Genomic DNA, 20,635 nt, shown 5'->3' on the forward strand with positions numbered 1-20,635 from the left:
GTTAGGTAAATTGACCCCCAGCCCCAATCTCCTTGTGTCCACATATTTTGCATGCTTTTCTCAGGCAAGTTATAAAAATTACACATGTCACAACTCCAGCTTTTAAATTTTCAGTGGCTCTTTTTTTAAAAAAAGGTTATTTATTTATTTTGAGAGAAAGCATGATCAGAGGGATGCAGTGCAGAGAAAAAGGGGTACAAAGGATCCAAAGCAGGCTCTGCACTGGCAGCAGAGAGACTGATGTGGGGGCTCAAACTCACAAACTGCAAGATCACGACCTGAGCCAGTCAGATGCTCAACCTATTAAACCACCCAGAGGCCCCTTAAATTTTCAGCAGCTCTTATTGTTAACTGAACAAAATCTTAAAACCTAGCCAGGCATCAAGCTCTTTCATAATCTAGTTTTCATCTATCTCTCAAATTTATATATTCCTACTCCCTTCTAAGATATATCATCAATTTAATTGTCATCATCAGAGCAAAATGTGTCAGGCACTGTGCTTATGATTTTATAAACATAATCTTCTGAAATACATATAACAACTGTGATGTTTCAAATGAGTCTATAAATTCTTTGGCACTACTCCCATTGAAAGATGAAGTCTATATTCCCCTTGCTAGAATCTGAGCCAACCAAAGTTTGTCACTAACCCAGTGCACTAAAAGTAACACTGTTTAACTTCTAGGCTGGGTAATATAGCTTCTGCCTTCCTAAAAGGAAGATGAAAATTAAAAAAATAATTGTGACTAATACAATCTATGTAACCATTTATAATGAAGTGAACAGGCAGTGCAAATCTCTTGGTACACTCACCTTTTGAGGCCTGAACAATCAGTAACAGGTTTGACAACATTAGGCCACCATGCTGCAAAGGTAACTCAGATCACATGGAGAGACCACTCATGGATGCTCCAGAGGAGAGCCCCCACTGAGGGCCCAGAAACAGCCAACATCAAGTAAAGACATTCAGTAAAGATGCCCCCAGATAATTCTGGTCCTCAGCTGTCAAGTCATTCCCACCATCAAGCCCTTCTAGCTGAGACACTGTAGAGCAGAGATGAGTCCTCCACTGCTCTATACTGTCCATACTTAGGACCCCAAGAATCCATGGGCATAAGAACTGGTTGTTTTTTCATTGCTAAGTTTCAAAGTGATTTCTAATTAGCTATATCAATTGGGACCAATTTCAGTACCTGGAAGTAGGGCGCAGCCATAGCAAAAGACTTAAAACATGTGGCATTGGCTTTGGGATTGGGCTGTGGATAAAAGTGAAAGATACTTGAGAATATCCTGCCACAGAAGCTTTATGAGTTTTAAGGAAGGTGTTGGTGACACCTTGAAGGATGTTAAGGTAAGTGGTATTGGAAGCTGAAGGAAAGGGGGCCTCTGATATGCAGTAGAAGAAAGTCTGGCAACACTACTACCTGTAATGTTACAGAAAATAAGCAATATAACTATTGAACTATGTTTTCTAGCTAAGAAGACTTTCAAGCATAATACTGAAAGTGCCACCAGCTTCTTCTCTCTGGCCATAAAAAATCCAAACCTGGAGAGATGAGCTAAAGAACAAACTGTTCGGTTTCCAAGCAAAATTTGGAATAGGAAAGAGCTAGAACTTACTGAGCTTGAAATTAGAACTCTTTCTCCTTTTCAGCCTCTCTGGGTGGCAAAAGATTCTCAAAGTAAGAAATGGACTCTGGGAGGGGAAATACAGGTCACTGTTAGAAAAACGTGATCTAAAGATAAAGCCAAGGATATGACTTCAGAAACTGTTAAGATCTCAGACACTTTTAAAGTGATGTTCCTCAAGCCTCTTCAAAAAGACAAAAGTCTTAAACTTTTTTTAAAGCTTATTTACTTATTTTGAGAAAGAGAGAGAGAGAGAGAGCACATGCATGTGCTAACACATACACACACACACACACACACACACACACACACTCAGCTGAGTGTGGAGCCTGATGCAGGGCTCCATTCCATGACCATGAGATCACGACCTGAGTTGAAATCAAGAATTGGTCACTCAACCAACTGAGACATGCAGGTGCCCCAAGACAAATTTTTCTAAGGACCTAAGGGTATGCCTTATAAACCTCTGTTCAGTAATAGAACATCCAAGAATGTTATGAGAATTAATGTGCAAAGCCTCAGAATGAACAAAGGCTCATATTAAAGAGACCTGTGGTATAGTTTTTTCTAATGGAATAGATGTAACTTGATACACTATAAATCAAGTTTAAAAAAATAATTATTTTTTGACTTAAAGAACAGAACCAATACAAAAGAAAAACAGGCCTTTGAAGGGAAACAATCAATAAACCTAATAAGAAACCAACAGAATGAGAAAAGATAGTTGCAAATGACATATCAGATAAAGGGCTAGTCTCCAGAATCAATAAGGAACTCACTAAACTCCATACTCGAAAAACAAATGATCTGGTGAAGAAATGGGCAGAAGACATGAACAGACACTTCTCCAAAGAGGACATCCAGATGGCCCACAGACACATGAAACGGTGCTCAGCATCCCTCCTCATCAGGGAAATGCAGATCAAAACCACACTGAGACACCACCTCATACCGGTCAGAGTGGCTAAAATGAACAAATCAGAGAACTCTAGATGCTGGCGAGGATGTGGAGAAACAGGCACCCTCCTACATTGTTGGTGGGAATGTAAACTGGTGCAGCCCCTCTGGAAAACAGTGTGGAGGTTCCTCAAAAAATTAACAATAGAACTCCCCTATAACCCAGCAATAGCACTGCTAGGAATTTACCCAAGGAACACAGGAGTACTGATGCATAGGGGCACATGAACCCCAATGTTCATAGCAGCACTTTCAACAATAGCCAAAACATGGAAAGAGCTTAAGTGTCCATCATCTGATGAATGGATCAAGAAGATGTGGTTTATCTATACAATGGAATACTACATGGCAATGAGAAAGAATGAAATCTGGCCATTTGTAGCAATGTGGTTTGAACACGAGGGTGTTAATGCTGAGCAAAATAAGTCAGGCAGAGAAAGACAAATACCATATGCTTTCACTTATAGATGGATTAGGAGGAACTTAACAGAGGACCATGAGGGAGGAAAAAGGGAAAAATAGTTGGGGAGAGGGAGGGAGGCAAACCATGAGAGACTTTTGAATACTGAGAACAAACTGAGGGTTGATGGGGGTGGGGGAGAGGGGAAAGGGGTGATAGGCATGGTGGAGAGCACTTGTTGGGATGAGCACTGGGTGTTATTTGGAAACCAACTTGACAATAAACTATGAAAGAAAGAAGAAAAAGAAAAAAAGAAAAATAGGCCTTTGGACCCCCAGCTTTTTACTGATAGGAAGCAATCGAGAAAGTTATTCAATTTCAAACACCAACTAATATTTCACTTAAAAAGAAAAGATGTCTTAAAAAGTAAAACTAAGAGTCCAAATGATGGACCAACTGCCAAGAAGGACAATTCACAAGGAACAGCATTGAGCCATAATTTTAAAATTGCCAACATGTTCCCAGTTGGATTTCAGAACTGCTATGGGCCAGCAACTGCTGTGTGTCCTCCCATTTTCTCCAGTCTTAAACAGGAAGTTCCACAGAAATAATCATATTCCCATCTTACCACTGTCTGTTGGAGGAGAGAAGATAGATAACATGTCTCTTTAGTTAACAGGTCTTCAGAGTATGCCCAAGAAACCAAACCCAAATAGTCTCATCTATACCTAGACCTAAATTAGCTGTTGAGATCCTGGACCTCAGATTTTAGCCTAATAGTGTACTGCAATGAGACTTATTGGTGAGTGTATTTTTTTATGTGGGAAGAATATAAATAATTTGTGGCCAGAGAGAAGACATTACTGATTTTAAATTATGTCTACACTTCTTTGACATTCCAAATCAAGAAGTCGGATATATGCCCTCTTCCAGCAAATCAAACCATTTTTAGTGGCCTACCTGTAACCATTAGAATGGAGCAAAAGTTGTGATGTTTATGACCATAATAACCATACACTATCTTCTTATACATCCTGTACATATGCCTACCTCTTTGTCTTTTCTTAGTTAACATTTCCTACCAAGGATTATATGCACACATCATCTGCTTCTCTAAGACCAAACTATCTTTCAGGGTCATATTAAATCTTATCTCTTCCATGAACCACATCATTAGATTCTAACCTTAGCAATTTCTCCCTCTTCTAAATGGTCTTGAACTTATTTTCTACAACTTGCATCTCAGTTAGTGAATTCCAGTATCACCAATTCACAATCAGTGAATGTATTGCTTTGCTGATGCATATTCCTTGGCTACTCTCTTGAATTATGTCCATAGACAAGGGTTGACACTCCAAATGCCTACAGAATGAAAGCAGGTAATATACAATAGTGAAACTGATATGGCACAGAAGAAAAAAGTGGCCTCGATTAGGTTACAATGGGAAGCAAATGTGCCATGTAAATGAGTCATCCACCAACCAGCTACAGCACATTGATTTTCTTCATAACAAATAATACCACCTGATATACAATTATTTGTTTATTGTCACTCTCTCCACATTAGAATGTAAGTTCCCTGAGAATAGGAACTTTGTTGCTAGGTTTGGTGCTATATCACCAAAGCCTAAATCACTGAGCCTAGAACCCGACACTCAATCAGTAGATATTTGTTGAAGGAATAAATGAGTGAACAATTATTGCCAAGTGGGAAGTAAGCCCAATGTCACAAGATCTTCCCATTTTTCAAAAGAAGTCAGAAATAATTTTAGGTGCAATCTTTCCATTTTTAAATTTTAACAATTAAATAAAAAATGTTAAGCCATTTTGGAGATGGGTAAAGAAAGATGTCTACCAGCATGGATTCCACCTTAAAGATACACATGCAACCACTGTACTGGAAGGATCTTAAGAGTCTTTTACCTTTCTAATTAGGATAGTGCTTTGCAAAGTACAGAGACCTTGAGAAGTAAATGATGATACTTCAAATATCACACTTGAGGCACTGTTAAGATTCAGCTGTAAACGCAGCATATAAAAAGAATCATCCACCAAGATCAAGTGGGATTCCTGGGTTACAGGGCTGGTTCAACATTCGCAAATCAATCAATGTGATACATCATATCAATAAAAGAAAAGATAAAAACCATATGATCCTGTCAATAGATGCAGAAAAAGCATTTGACAAAATACAGCNGCTGTAAACGATTAAGATGCTACTCGAGTTACTGTCTCATATCTCAAAGAAAACTGCATCAGGTTCTGATCCAAAATGACCACATGGACCTCACATGACCATCCCACACTCAAGATCCTAAGGCTAAACTTCTACTCCTTCCAGCTGGTAAGAGTTCAGAAATGTTATTCCTATGTGCTTATTTTCCTTCATGCAGTGAAAATAAAATAGAATGGATATCCAAGGGGTGACAGAAAAAAAAGAAGCAGGTTTTAAACTGTATTTCCATAGTTGATAAATAAGGGCTCCCAATGGCAATTTTGTTTTCCTTTTTATTATCCTTAGTATTTTTAGAGTATATAATCTAAAATTTTATTTCGGTTGACCTTTTGATGCTCTCTGGTAGCATGTTTTATCTTTTCTACATAAAAATTATTAAGTAGAATTTTAAAATGTTTACTAATTACTTGGATTCTTAACTCTAATAAAAGTCACATCTAAGTAATTAGAGTGTGTCTGGTTTTAAATATGGGTCACTTAGCAACAAGCTTAATTGTGTAGGGCTGAGAATACTTTTAAGATGCTTTAAAGAAAACATACTAGAAAAACACAGTTCCAGTGAGCCCGATGCTGTGAACTGATGCACAGCAAGCCAATCATCAAGTTTTGAAGACGTCAAAGTAAATGAGATGTCTCGGTGTTCCTTTTCTGTGTGTGGTCCAGCACGCATGGCCTTGAAGTATCCATAGGAGACATCAACAAACATCAGAGGAACTCAACATAACAAATGAGTATGAATCCAAAAGAGTAAAAAATGTCTTTTGGCCCTCTAAAGCCAGCATTTAGACCTAATTTTAATGATTATGTAGATTAACTCACTATATGCAGTTCTTCAATAATGGCATTAATTTTTTATGCAGGCTGATTTTATTTTTTAAATAGCATCCACTGTGATGTAGATTGAAAATAACCCTGAAAGCCAGTTTTCAAAGTTTAGGTTGTTATAGACCTGTGAACTTCCTACAGAATAAGAATATAGATTTCTATTCACTTCTTTTGTTACATTTGAGCAATAGTGAATACAATGGCCAGTGGATAGGGAGAATCGTTACTTGAATTCTTTCACAGACCTACAGCTGATATGATGAAATGGAGTTCCTAAGACACATGGAGGGAAAGCCCAAAATTTGGGATCAGACCAACAAAAGTTTGTCTTACAGCTCTACCCCTTGTTTACTTTTTGACTCTGGGTAAGCTACTTTATCTCTTTAAACCTCATTTACTTTATTCATCCAGAAAAACAGAATCATAATACCTTGTTGTAGGGGTGACATAAAAATTAAAACAGATGCATATTTATCGTGTAAGCCATTGAAATGAGGAGGAAGTTGTTAATTCAGCATGGCCTGACCTGGCCTGACTAGTGCAATACAACAGCCTGCAAAAAATGCTTAGACCACCATGCTGTCACAAATGATAGTTATCACACAGAGTCCCATTGATTCTTTTTATAAATTAAATGCAGAGCATGAATTCTCCAGGCTTCCTATATATCATGCTCTCCTAAGAACGTATTTCTATACACTTGGGTGCTACAGGCTAAGAGAAGCTTTATACCCTACAGAAATTCTAGCACATTGGCAGAAGAATTCATGTTCAAAATATTCACTGAGCATTGCTGTTCATCTTTGAAAACCAGAAAAATTAAAATGTTTATCTACAGGAGGATGACAAATTTTGATGTCTTCACTCAACCATTCTATTCAGATAAACCACAAAAACATAGGTAAAAACTAAAATGAAATAAAAATAAGTTGCAGAATGGTATTTATAATATAAACCACTTACATAAAATTTTAAAGCACAGCATCTATATACATAAGAATATATATACACATACTTGATAACTGTATGATAACATGCACAGAAATGGCAAACATCAAACTCAGGACAGGAGTTATCTCTAAAGGAGGAAGCAAGGCAATGAGGTCAGGCAGGTGTACACAGAGGACTTCAACTCTATCCAAAATGTTTTACCCTTCCAAAAACTAAATAAGAGTAGAGCAAAGATCGCAAAATATTCAGATTCTCTAGAGCCGGCAAGTAGGCATGTCGAGTTTATTATATTACTCTTTCCATTTTCTGGATATTTGAAACATTTCACAATAAAAAGCCACAGCTTTCCCAGGCATATAAGTAATGACAAGCAACTTCTCAAAACAAACAATAGATGTTTAAGAAATACTCGGAAGATGAAGAAGGACAGGGATGGTGGAGGTGGGAGAGGTGGTGAAAGAGATAAAAGGGCTGGGTATAAAAGAGACAGTACTCTCTGACTCTTTGAAACCAGGAAGATAATTTCCCCCCCCCAACAGTTAACAAAAGAATTTAGCTATATAAGATCTAAAGAGGATAAAAGTGATTAATTGTTAATTAAAAAATTAGATTACTATACAGTGTGTACATTATCTAAAAACATATTTAAGGTTAAAATACTTACTGCAACCCCACTCTTGGTGGTAGTTTCTTTGTATGTGAAGTTGCAAATTGCCCAGGCTAAATAATATGTAGACATGAGAGGGGTCTGTGAAAAGTGATCCGTAACCCATCCATCTTCCTCAAACACGGAAGTTTCCACTGGCATATTGGATAAAGATAAATAAGTTGCTTGATGCTTGATGCTAATTTTGAAAGTAGCCTTGTATATTGGCTCGTCAAAACAAGGAAATGCCTTTCTGGCATGTGTAGGTGAAAACTGAGTAACACCAAGGAACCTGGAAAAAAGAAAATGACATTCTCAGTTACATTTATGGCTTGAGTTAAGTTATGCCCATTTTATATGCTTCTGCTGATAAAACAATATATTTTTACTGAATCACAAGGTACTTCTTCTGAACCAAACTTAAGTGCATGAATAGCATGAAAGGACAATTCATGTATATTTCCCCAACAATAAAATTCTTTCAGGGAAGTTTTTGTCTCAGTTAAAATAAAGTCTCTAAACCCAGACCAGTACTTTTTTGACAAAATAAGATACTTTATAGAAAAACAACTTATTGGCATCACATTGGCAAATACCGGGAAATAATGGTTCTCTTTTTTATTTGCCCCCATTTTCTCTTCTAAAGCTGTAGAAGTAAAGACAGTGAAACCAAAATCTGATATTGTCATCAGATACACGGAGAATATAGACCATCAATTGGAAACATCTGTGCCTTCAAATTTCAGCAAGACGTGATCTGATTTTGTTAAGGAAACTTCGAAACCTGACAAAAGTTGGTTGAAATTCTGGATTCACAACATTCTCAACCATATCATCTTGGATGATTACTAAATTTCCCTAAGGTGTAGGTGTTCATTGCTTGAAAGGAAATAATCAAGCCTAACTTTTAAAAAGCATTGTAAAGTGTACAATACTTTTTATAGGAGAAGGGTGTAGAGCACCTATCACTGTGAAATATGAAGAGCAACCATCAGACAGTTAATAAATGGCAGCCCCAGCCAATAAATGGCAGCCACTGATTCACAGTATCTTTAACTTTACTTGGAGTGTTTTAACACGTGTTTATATTGAATAATCCAGAGAATATTAATTTTTACTACCCATATATTTATTACATAAATTATAACTTTGACATTATTATGTTAAATTTATTTTTTTAATGTTTTTATTTATTTCTAGGAGAGAGAGAGAGACAGGGTNGTTGTATCTCATTAAAACCCTAACTAGAAGCACCCTCTACGTTCTTTCACAGTTACAGTTACAAATGAAAATACTCAAACTAAGCACACTCTTTTAAAAAAGGAGACCATTATTTATGAAAACATTCATGACATGAGTCAATTAAACTTTTCTGATACTACTATAAAACTTATAAACTCAATATAAGGCAATTCAATATCAGATTCTTCATAAAACATTACTGAGTACTGAACTCATTTCTTTAAAAGGCTCTTTCCTGAGGTGACTGGGTGGCTTAGTTGGTTAAGCGTCCAATTTCAGCTCAGGTCACAGTCTCACAGTTTGTGAGTTCAAGCCCCACATCGGGCTCTCTGATGACAGCTCAGAGCCTGGAGCCTGCTTTGGATTCTATGTGTCCCTCTCTCTCTCTCTCTCTCTCTCTCTCTGTCCTTCCCCCACTCATGTTCTGTTTCTCTCTCTCAAAAATAAACACTAAGAAAATATACAAAAGGCCCTTTCCCCTATAAGTTGTTCTTCCACCACTCCTCTCTCCATTCTCTACAGTGTTCATGGTTAATCCAACATGGCTCATTTCCCACTGAGCCCGAACTTCGCTTCAAAATTATTCTTAGCATAGCACTTGAGGCAGCTACTTCCAATTAATAGTTGATATGTGCATTGAATCTTATTGGCTATCCCTAGCTCAACCATCAGATGTAAAAGTTTATACCATTTTAACATTATGAAGCTTACTGACAGCCTACTTTTTTTAAACTTAGTTTTGAAACGGAGAAAAATAAGACATTTTAAAGATTAATTGTATACTTAGTCTCAGAGAGGATTCTTAGGAGTTATCTTGGAAACAATACTGGGTCACTACAGAGCAGGCTTCGGTAATTCCTGAGCCTATATTTTCATTAGTAGAAGGAAAATAATAATGTTTTCTAGGCCTTCCATCCAAAACTGTCAAGATGATAAAATGATATAATATATGAGAAAGTTTTAACTACAAGTTTCAGAAGAATATAAGGTTAAAGTTGGAAGCAATCTTAGAAACAAATTGTCCAGTTCTCATAAATTTCTAAAAGGAAATAGTAGTTCCAGTAGGGTTAAGTGATTTGTCCACAGTTTATACTAGCAATCAGTACATAGCTGTGTCTAGCAGTCACATTTTCTGCATCTGAGTTAAAAGTAATTGAATTTCAAATACAGTAAAATGAATCATTAGCCATAATTTATAAATAATGTTTTAATTCAACTATTGGTAACAAAGTTTCTTCTTTCCAAATTTGCACGTACTATGTTAATATTTTTCCTTACGATTTTCTATTGCAGTAATACACTTTTGTTTAATGAAATGTCGGTACCTTTTAGTTAAAATATACCCATTTACAACTTCTCTCCATGTGCTTTTGTCCTACATAATGTTCTCTTATCTTGTCTTTCCATCTTATTAATTGAAATGTCCACTGAGTTTGATATTTCTCTCCTGAGCCATTTAAAATTTATGTACAGGATTTCATATGATGAAAAAGTGTTCCTTTTTAACTTTCAAGTATCTGAGAACTCCAATTGCACCACCGAACAAATAGACGTGGTCTGCTGTGTATGAGCTTTTCACTATATTAAGTACGTGGTAGGAATTTTTAAAAAATATAACCACTTTTGTCCTTAAGGTCTTTGCAATCTAACTGAAAAGAAAAATATATATACATATACATAAAAAACAAGTAACAATATTGGGGGGAAAGTTCTACCAGAGTTCAACAGAGGGGACACAATTAGAATATATCAGTCATTAAGTAAAAATCAAAGGTATGTTTGGCATTAAGCAATTAATGGGTAGGAATTTATTAGATGTAGAAGATTAAATACCTCTGGGTTAATGAGAAATTTAATAAACCAAATATTTATACAGAAGAATCACGTTGTACAGCCTCTTTTCACCTTACATACTATATAAATATGTTAGTAAAGCAAGCAATTTAAACCACTGATTCTCAGGATGGAAAGGGATATAAAGATCATCTAGTGACTTTTCCTGCAATTAATATTCTTAATGAATTCACACACACAGTATATATCTATGCACAGAGGGCCACCATATATTCTGATAATGTCTAAATGAGGAAATACCAATTTCACAGTCTGGCAACTGAGGACGATTGCAATGGAATTTCAATTCAGTATTTAGAAAATCAAAAGAAGTCCCTTGGTGAAGAAGAACAGTTGGATGAGATTACTTTTTAGGTCTTTTCCAAGCTCGAGATCCTATAACTGTTCAAAATTCAGAAATAAAATATTCTCTCTATTCGATGAGATATTTTTAACGGTAAATTAACACTACCACTAAATAGCTTTTTACTACAAGCTCTATAATGCATTTGCTTCTCTTAATCATCGTTCTTGACTGTTCAATACTGTAGAGAAAGAGATAAATACATATACATCATTCCCTCAAGGAGTTTATACTCTAATAAAAGAAATTAAACAAATGCCTAAACAGGTATTATACAAAAAGCCATGACAAAGAAGGAAAATGTATGAAGAAATTACATTGTCCTGAAGCAAGGCTTCTCAGTCTTGCCACCACTGAATTTAAAGTTGGATAATTATTCTTTTTGGGGGGCTGTCCTCTACACTTTAAAATGTTGAACAGCATCCAGGGCCTCTACCACTAGATGCCAGTAGCATTTCCCAACCAGTTGTGACAACCAAAATGTATCCAGACATTGCAACAGTATGGGGGGTGGGGGGTGGGCAGGGCAAAATTTACCCAGTGAAGAACCACCAGCTTTTTAAGAACTGAAGAGACTTTATGGAGGAAGAAGCCTAAGAATTGATCTTAAAGTCTGGCTAGTATTTTAAAGGTCAGAAGCAGCTGGTGAAGTGAGCAAGTTGACGCTAAGCTGCACAGAAATAAGCCTTTAAAAAAAGTATCGACTCACTTATTAAGTTAGTGAGCTGTCTTTTCTCTTACAGATTCTCATTTTATCAGGTCTCGGCATTGCTGGTCCATCTCTAACACCTCTCTCACCCTTGATATTGTCCTGTCTAACAAAGAGACCTAATTCAAGGCTTAGTACCCTCAACAAACAACAGGTTCTGATGGATTTCAAAAATAGAATTCTGTGTTCATTGTATGTATTTTAGGGTTGCCTTCGACTGGTGGAAGTGAGACGTCTTTTCTGCTTACTGACATTAAAAACAGCAGAGAGGCCTTTAAAGAAGGTGATTGGAATAGAAAATAATGAATTTGGGTTTTGAGTAAATTCGAAGTAAGTTTAAGTTGGTAGCAGGACACCAGATAGGAGAAATACAAAAATATAATTAAAAATAGAAAACATTTTAATACAGTATGGATCCGAAACATGTACGCAAATGCAGCAAGAAGTAATATAAAACAGCAGGAAGCCGAAGGTAATAGGGACAAGTAGTTCGTTTTCGGTTTTTCTCCTGCTTCTTTAAACAACATCGTTTTTATCTTTTAATGAATCTATTACCATAAAAAGTTCCACTTCCAAAAGTGACATCTAGAAGCACCATTACAAGAATGTCACTTTAGCATAACTAGAAAAACATAAATAATAATATACATGTATTTTAATTCACTTCTATCTAAAATAAATTACTTTATTTCTTAACAACTTGCCTATTTGACATTTTGGTTGAGCTGAGGAGGGCGTAAAGCTCTGTGTTGCTTCTGAAGGATACAGAGAATTGATTTCTTCTTATTTCTGCGGAAGTTCACTAGGCAAGCTACTTGTGTCAAGTCATTATGATAAGACTCAGCAGAAGTAATGCATTAACGTTGGTTGATATTGCCAACAAATTGCTGTATGTGATACAAAACAATTTCTGTTCCATTATTTTCAGTTTGCCTTTTCATAAAGTTAAAATATGCAGAGGAAACCAACATTTGCATGACATTGTTAGCATTCAGATTGATTCATGGCTTTTCTCTGTGGAGCCCATCAAAACCAAGAGAACCTCACAAATGGCATGCCCTATTGGAGAGGTTTCCACTTGGACCACATTTATGCATACCACACATACAGCAGTGAAAAAGTGATCTTTGAACTTGCTTCCATCACAATAGCAATCTGCCTGGTGTTGCAAGAGTTTCAGATTGATGATAAAAACTCCCAAGATCTAACAAAAAGTTCTAATGGAACAACATCTAGTTACTATTCAACTGTTTGCAGTAAATGGACTCAGTGACAAGGTCATGGAAGTTACACATGTCCCATTTAAAGTTAAGGTTGTTAATCAAAATGCAAATTATTACTCAATGACAAAACATTTTAAGCCAAAATGGGTCGTTGTTTAGACTGTGTGTTTTTATGTACTTCAATGAGTCATTAAACCTCTGCCATTTCAGAAGAAAAGTACTCCTGCTGAATATTCAGTGCTATAAGCAAGCGTGTAATCTATTTTTTTTAAGTAACCATTCAAGTAAACTAAAAACATAATGCAATAATGCCAGCAATATGTACGGAGGAAGTGGTGCATATGTGAATAATCGTGTTATAAAAACAGAGCACAATATTCATAATTGTTTTCCTATTTATGTACTAAATACCCTTATCAAAAATGAGTCCTGAGTGCTCGATCACCATTGATGAAGAGTATTATGAATGCACTAAAATTACCTTTGTGAGCCATAATATTAGGTTCTCATAAGCATAACTAAACTAGTGTCTGAAATTCATTTGTTTAATATCAGGAGGAGGCAAAGCATTATGTAAGTATTATAAAATACTGATAGTGTCAGAACTCAAAGTCTTGGGAACAACAGCTAATGACTGGTGTACCTTTCCCTTGGTACTTGGGGTTTTACTATTTGATGTGCCAACTTCCAGTGACAAGGAAGGCAACCCCCTGACCTCTGCTATCCTCACTGCTGATGGACAGCAGTGCCATAATCAGAGAGGTGTCCGGTCCTTTGGTTTCCTTATTCTCCTCCTGCTCTCTCGGCCCTCTCCGTCTCACCGTGTCTGGACCAAGCATGGGGTTTCTCTAGCTGGGCAATACCACAGCGCTTCCCTTCACTCTCTTCTTCGTGGTGGAAAGGCTCTGCTTGCTCCTCTCCCTGTGTTTTGAATGTTGCTTGCAGAGTGAAACAAAGAGCAGCGGATGCAATGTCCACAAGGATGACCTCTTCCCTGTCTTGCTAGTAAGGGGAAACCCCAAGGTAAGAATATTGACCCTATACGACCTTGTACCAATGCAAATAACAGATCTCCAGTCATAGAATAATATAATAGTATTAATACCCACGGAAGTGCTTACCATTTGTCAGATACTGCTCTAAATGCTTAACTTATGTAATCCTCACAATAACCCTGTACAATAGGGTATCATTATCCCCATTTTCCAGATGAGGACACCAGACACAGAACAATTAGGAAATGTGGCCAAGGTCATAAAGCTAGCTTTGCTAATAAATAGCAGAATCAGGCCATGAACCCAGGCACCCTGGTTGCAGAGTCCCTGAACACACTAAACACACACACACACATCTTTTCCATCCAGCAACACAACCAAAAGTGGCTTGAAACTATTCTTAGAAGAAGTAAAAAGCAACCAAAAGTGATAACCTTTAAACTTCATTCTTTTTCTATCCAGTCCTCTGATTTTTTTTTTCAGCTGCGTAGTCACAGGGAAAGATCTGAATAATTAAACTAAAACTTCACCCCGCAAGTGAACGTAGGTCTACACTCGGAGGGATCAATTCACTCCATCTCTGAACCAGTGCTAGAGCTTCTTAAACCACCCAGCCACTCATTTTTTTCAGTAACTGAGCAGGGAAGTCAGGAGGGGTAAGCATGGGGCCCCTCACCCCAATTCAGCCCCACCTTGTCTTGCCAATCTTATTCCTAACACCACCATCCATTGTGGCCACATGAATCATTCCAGATTGGCCAGGAAACTGAGGAGAGTGAGGAGTATCTTTTATCTTTATATTCACCCACTCAGCGTAGTGAGAGTCTACTTGCTGGAGACACCATCCACTCTCTAGTAGCAAAAAGCAGAATGACATGGAACTCTGAAGAACTCTGGAGGAACCCAGGCACTGTTGCAAATCTGAAAGCATGTAACGGACAAACAAGTAAAAGGAAGTTGATCACTTTGACAGTGATGACGATTGTCATTGCTGGCCGGTGGGAGAATGAACATGGGGTGATGAGGAACACCCTTCCTCACAGACTGTAAAACATTTACGTATTAAAGATTAATCATTTCTTCCTTGCTCCTTTTATACCATTCTTTGCAGATGTGCTTAAAGGAGTTCTATTCTTGTCATCACACGGACAAATGTCCCCATTCTCAGCAAACCTAAACCATCACCCTATACTATTGCCTCAAGCACATTCCCATCCCATTGGTGAGGACTGGTTTGAGGAAATAAACATGCTATGTAAACCAAACAAATACCAGAAAAACAGTCACAGGTCCATCTTGTTCAAAAGAGATCCAGAGCAGATAGGCCCTGTTTAGGCTTCAGAGTACTTTGAATAAATAAAAACTAATTAACTCTTTCAGAGAAAGTATATATTTGATTACTATCCAGGGTAATCAAATCAGATGGCATCATGGAAAAATCATCAAGGTAAACACCAATTGTATGGATTTTCATACCTAACTGCAGTATTAACTGAAGAAAGACGTGTAAAACTATTTTCATAGATTAAGTCTATTGGTAGCATTCTGAATTGTGACCAAAATCCAGCATTGGACTCGGGTTGGCCATATGGTTATGTGTGCCTGACAGAAAAGCAATGAGCTAAGTCCATTAAGGAATCATAAAAAATTTTTTTCACAGAAACAAATGGTTTTTTACAATTTTTTCACTTCAGAGCCTTCTACAGAGGAGCAAAGAGACATGAACTCCAGCTTGCTCATGTAAAGATAGCTCCTCACCAGAGTGAATGGGAGAAATGAGGTTGCTTTCAATATAAAAGCAATGTGGTGGTTTTCTTGTTTTTATTAAGTATCAAGCTTATTAATTCAGTCCAGAATACTATGTATCATGTACACTAATACCACAAAAGATCAAATTCCTGTCCATAAAGTCTTCTAGTCTCTCCACAAGATTTCTGCAAAAGAGTTTTTTGCAATTCTCTTGAGAACCACAGTGTTATTTTCCTATTTTACTTGGAGATCATGATTTCTCCTTAAATAATCCTTTAGAGAAAAAGACCACTTATTTTCATTTTGTCTTCTGTAACTGTGGCATGGTATAGACCCAATCAAAGTTTGTCAAAGAAAAATAGTCTCCCTTTTGAAAGTGAATAAAATATTCATTTATTTTGAGTAAATTTCCTCTTTCAGTCCAACCATCTGGTTCTAAATAAGGTACCCTACTTTGAACACGGATATGCTTGCCATCTGGCTACCCGAAAGCGGCAATTACTTCAGGTAAATGAACATATACCTAATTCTAAGCAAGTATATTCTACTATAGGAAACTATGGCATAAATACACACCCTTTTTATCTGCCCGCCTGCCATGCACCAACTTGAGGGAAAAAATGAGTATGTGTTCTGCCTAATGGAGATAACTTACTGACATGTGCAAACATTTCAAATCCAAGAGAATTTATTTACTTTCAATATTCAACAAGTGGTGAATTTTCCCTTTAGCCAAATGATCAACTGAAAGGAGAGGAGCTTTGGGCTTTAAAAAGTAGTCCATCCTCTACCCTTCTCCAGTGCAGAATGGGAACTAGGGATGGTAAGTGTTCCCTGTAGGACAAAACCAGGCCCCATTCAACACCTAGTGGGGGATAAAACCTTCTGGGGGTCATAGATATATAGCAGTAGTGAAATCTAATTTTCCTGCCCTCACCCAAATTCCTTCTCTGAGATCTCTGAGGAGTAAACCAAAACCAAAGAACCAGACTGACTGGGTATTAAGGTCTTGTTTCCATATAAGCTAAATAAGGTGGACTGAATTGTAGTATTGTTCTTTAAATATCTCTAGTTGTTCACTGTGACTCCTCATTCACAGAATAAGTATTTATTTTTGTCACAGAAATTATCCAATAATTGAATTGGCAAAAATTATGACTAAGTATCAAGGTATTTCATCATTAATCAAATGAAAATTTACAATTTGTATCTATGTCTTCTTGGAAAGTGTGTTTTAAAACGACAGATTACAGAGAATTTGGGGGACAAAATCATCACCAACCAAAGTCCAAACCTGGCTGAGTTCCTGACATTGGTATGTTTAAAAAGTTTCGAAGCACTCATAGTAACAGCAATCAAAAAATTTTTAAAAAAGCTTAATACGTGTAATATTAACATAATTGTGAAATGGCTTATTAGAGATTGCCTCTCCCATATCAACTCCAGTTATAAACATTCAAGAAATTATCATATTCACTCTGGTATTGAAGGGAAAAAAAAACGTAAAGAGTAACAAGGAATTTCTCTAAGCTGCTGTTTAGAAAATAACCATCCTGAGAGCTCCAGAAATACTGACTCCTGATTTTCTATTGGGATACAGAGTTTAGCCACATGCGCACTAGGTTAAACTTTCAACCAAGTCATTTACATCTTTGGGAGAAAATTGGGAGAGAGTTTGAACACAAATATGCACTAGGGGGACAAGGAATCAGCTAAGGGTCAAGCAGAAACATCTGGTCTTTTTAAGAGTCCTATTAATTTGAAAGCACTGACCAAAACAAGCTCAGTTCCACCAAATATACTTTGGCATGGCTCAAAAAAAACAGGATTTGTGGGAAGTATTTATTTCACTAGAACAAGAGTTATCAGTAATGATATGCAACTCCCACTATTGACATTTCAACATAAGCTTGTTTCCAAACAGAACATGCAAATTTGCCTTATATGCCTTTCCCCCCATATCTGATATGATTGAGGGTTTTAAAAAATATATTTAATCTGTATTGTTCAGAATATGTTGAAGGAAGTGGTGGAAGAGGGTTGAAATTATCCACATCTGATTGTAGGAGTTTGAAAGTGAATAATTTATACATTCACTTATAGAAGGCTTTAGCTATCACACAGCTACTAAAACATTGGAAAATTTATCTGAGGTTACTTCATAGCACTCTATAAATAATAAAACTTTCGTGTCTTTCCTACAACACAGTGAAATTTCCCAGTCTCCAATATAATGACAACTTCTGTGAGTTCACCAATACCATGAGCCCTGGCCCATCAGAAAACCAAAGGAGTCCTACCTCTCCACTGACAAGCTTCTTGCTGATCTCAAGCACCCTGGGCTGCTCTGAGCCTCAGTTTTCTGCTGTTGTGAAAATCATTTGAGAACCGTGGAGGCTCTGCGAGGGGCATCATTGCTAATCTCCAACCTGCCTCTACTTCTAAGATTGTCGGTTTCTTAAGTTTATTGTGGTTATTTGCTGGCCCTCTAGTCGTGCAATTAATTAATCAAAGTTATTCTAAATGCAATGGATTAGGGCAAACAGCAAGAATCGCTTGTTTATTCATCCAACAATATGTTTGAATGCTTACTACCACAGGACACTCATAATAAACTTTCTATGCCTAGGTATGGGTTAAGTGCTTTTCAATGCATTTGCTCATGGACACCTGCAACAATCCTATGAGGAGAGAATTACTATTACTATCATCAAATTAAAACTAAAAGTCTGGGCTCTGGAGTCAAACTGCTTGGTCTAAATCCCTGCTTTGTCAGCTCACAATGTGACAAATGACTTGACTTCTCTGTGCTTCCATTTCCCTATCTATAAGACAGAAAAGTGTCCTCAATGGCACCTTTTCCATAGGATTCTTGTATAAGTCAGTTAACATACATAGCTGGATAAGCACTAAAGGTAGTCATTGTCAGCAACTGGTGACAGATTCATCAGCTTCTTCAAGCCTTCACCACATCTACAGTTGCATCTGGGATTCGAACCCACTTTTGTTTGACTCCAAAGTCTGAGCTCTAAACAAGTGATGAAAAGCCCCACAGCCTCTCAAAAAAAATAAAGAATAAAAGACTGCCCAAATCTAAGAAGCATCAAAGGCACTCATTAACAAGGCATTTGAGACTGATGCTAGCTTTCCCTCTTTTCATCACTGGAGTCATTTCCAGAGGCAGTAACTCAAGAACAATCACACACAAAAAAACTGGAGTCACTCTGTGTTAAGAGACAGCTGGCAGCACTTGCAAGGAAATTTCTCGCTGGCATGGACCATGACAGCCTGCCCGGGACCCCTGTCAGCCTCCCCCTTACTCTGTCACCTGGACCTGTGAATCTCAACTTCCAGTTTTGGAAAACTTTAAGCAGCCAAAACTCACTCTCTACTCTGGGCCTGTCAGATAATAGGGGAGGTGGGCATGTTGGGGGCGGGGGAGGGATTTTGCCCTGCGCTGACCTCTTACTTGAATGTGCCCGGCCTTTGGCCCTCATGATCCTCCCTGGACGGTATCTTGGCAGGCTTTTGATGCCACTCTGGTATCGCTCAAATTTCACACTACCCTTTAAGAAGAGCTGGCTTCTTAGCTCCTTAGCAGCGCGCCGCTGGCTACGGAACTTTGAGGGGTGGGGGCTTCAGACTAAGGAGGGGGTGGCATTCATTGTTTGGCCCCGGTGAGTGAGTCTGTGGAGTTCGCAGCAGTGAAAGCCCGGGCATCTGCGAGATCCCAAGGGCTCTGGGTGATGGTCTACCCCACCTTACGCTTCCTTCCCCCACCCTTTGCTCTTCGGGTCTCAGAAGCCAGCCAGGTCCCTGGGGTCGCCGGCCGCCCAGCCCCTAGAGCAGCCCGGCTGGGTGGGGCGGCGCCGGGCACCGCCTCCCTCCCTACCTTCTCTCCCCGTGGAGCACGTAGGAGCTGCGGAAGAAGCCCAAGAGCTCGTTCTCGATCAGGGCGTTGTAGATGATCTTCAGGTTGTAATTCCGCTGCGCGTCCAAGGTCCTGTTCAGCACCACCACCAAGACCTGGGTTTGCGGGTAGAGGAAAAAGCCGGCCACCGGGACAGCCCCTGCCACCCGGTCCTCGGCCACCTGCACCTTCTCGACCGCCACCCGGGAGGCGTGCAGCACGACGTAGCGGGTGGCGTTCCGGCACGCGATCTCCACGTTGACCTCCCCGGAGAAGGTGAAGTTCTCCATGAAGGCGGTGAGCATCAGATTGTAGTGCAGCGGCTTCAGGTGGCCCGACAGGCGCAGCTGCGTCCACGGCTGCCACTGCTCCCGCTCCTGCTCCGACGGCGGCTGGGCTGACGGGGTCCCCGGGGTGGCCTCCCCGCCTTCCTCGGGCTGCGAGGAGTCCCCGCCGGCGTGGTGGTTGCGCCGGGCCGGCCCCGGAAGGCTGGCGTTGCNGTGGCGCTCGGTGGTGCGGGGTCGCCCCCCCACCGGGTCCGTCCACGGGTCCGGGAGCCCCCTGCCGCCGGCCCGGAGCGCGGCGTCGTCCTCCCCCATCGTGGCAGCGCCGGGTGAGCTGCTCTTCTCGGCCCCCTCCTCCTCCTCCTCCTCCTTCTTCTTCTTCCTCTTCTTTTTCTTCTTCTTCTTTTTCTTCTCCTCCTCCTGCTCCCCCCGCTCGCCGTCCAGGGCCATCACACTGCCTCCTCCTCNTTTAAGACGGATTCTGGCCGCAGGCGACTGCAGCCCGGGCGCCCCCCATCAGCCCCGCCTCTCTCCGGACCCCCGGGGCCGAGGCGCGGGGCTGCGAGCTCTGGGACGCGCCCAACTTAGGGAGCGTCTCGCTCGCCCCACCGCGCGCTACTTCTCAGGCCGGCGCGGGGAGCCGGGGCGCATGCTGCCCCCGCCCCTGTGCGCCTGCGGCTC

General features: G+C 39.3%; 1 protein-coding gene across 1 annotated transcript in view; it reads right to left on the reverse strand.

The window, feature by feature from the left end:
- TRHDE (thyrotropin releasing hormone degrading enzyme) overlaps positions 1-20,404 on the reverse strand; it is a 392,366-nt gene extending 371,962 nt beyond the window's left edge. The window contains exons 1-2 of the mRNA XM_077775259.1: positions 19,653-20,404; positions 7,664-7,937 (exon numbers count right to left, since the gene is read on the reverse strand). Coding sequence (XP_077631385.1) covers positions 7,664-7,937; positions 19,653-20,404 — 1,026 coding nt within the window. The remainder of the gene's footprint in view (positions 1-7,663; positions 7,938-19,652) is intronic.
- Positions 20,405-20,635: the final 231 nt, after the last annotated feature.

Source organism: Crocuta crocuta, unplaced genomic scaffold (assembly GCF_008692635.1).
Source record: "Crocuta crocuta isolate KB4526 unplaced genomic scaffold, BGI_CrCroc_1.0 scaffold97, whole genome shotgun sequence".
NCBI classification, from domain to species: Eukaryota; Metazoa; Chordata; class Mammalia; order Carnivora; family Hyaenidae; genus Crocuta; species Crocuta crocuta.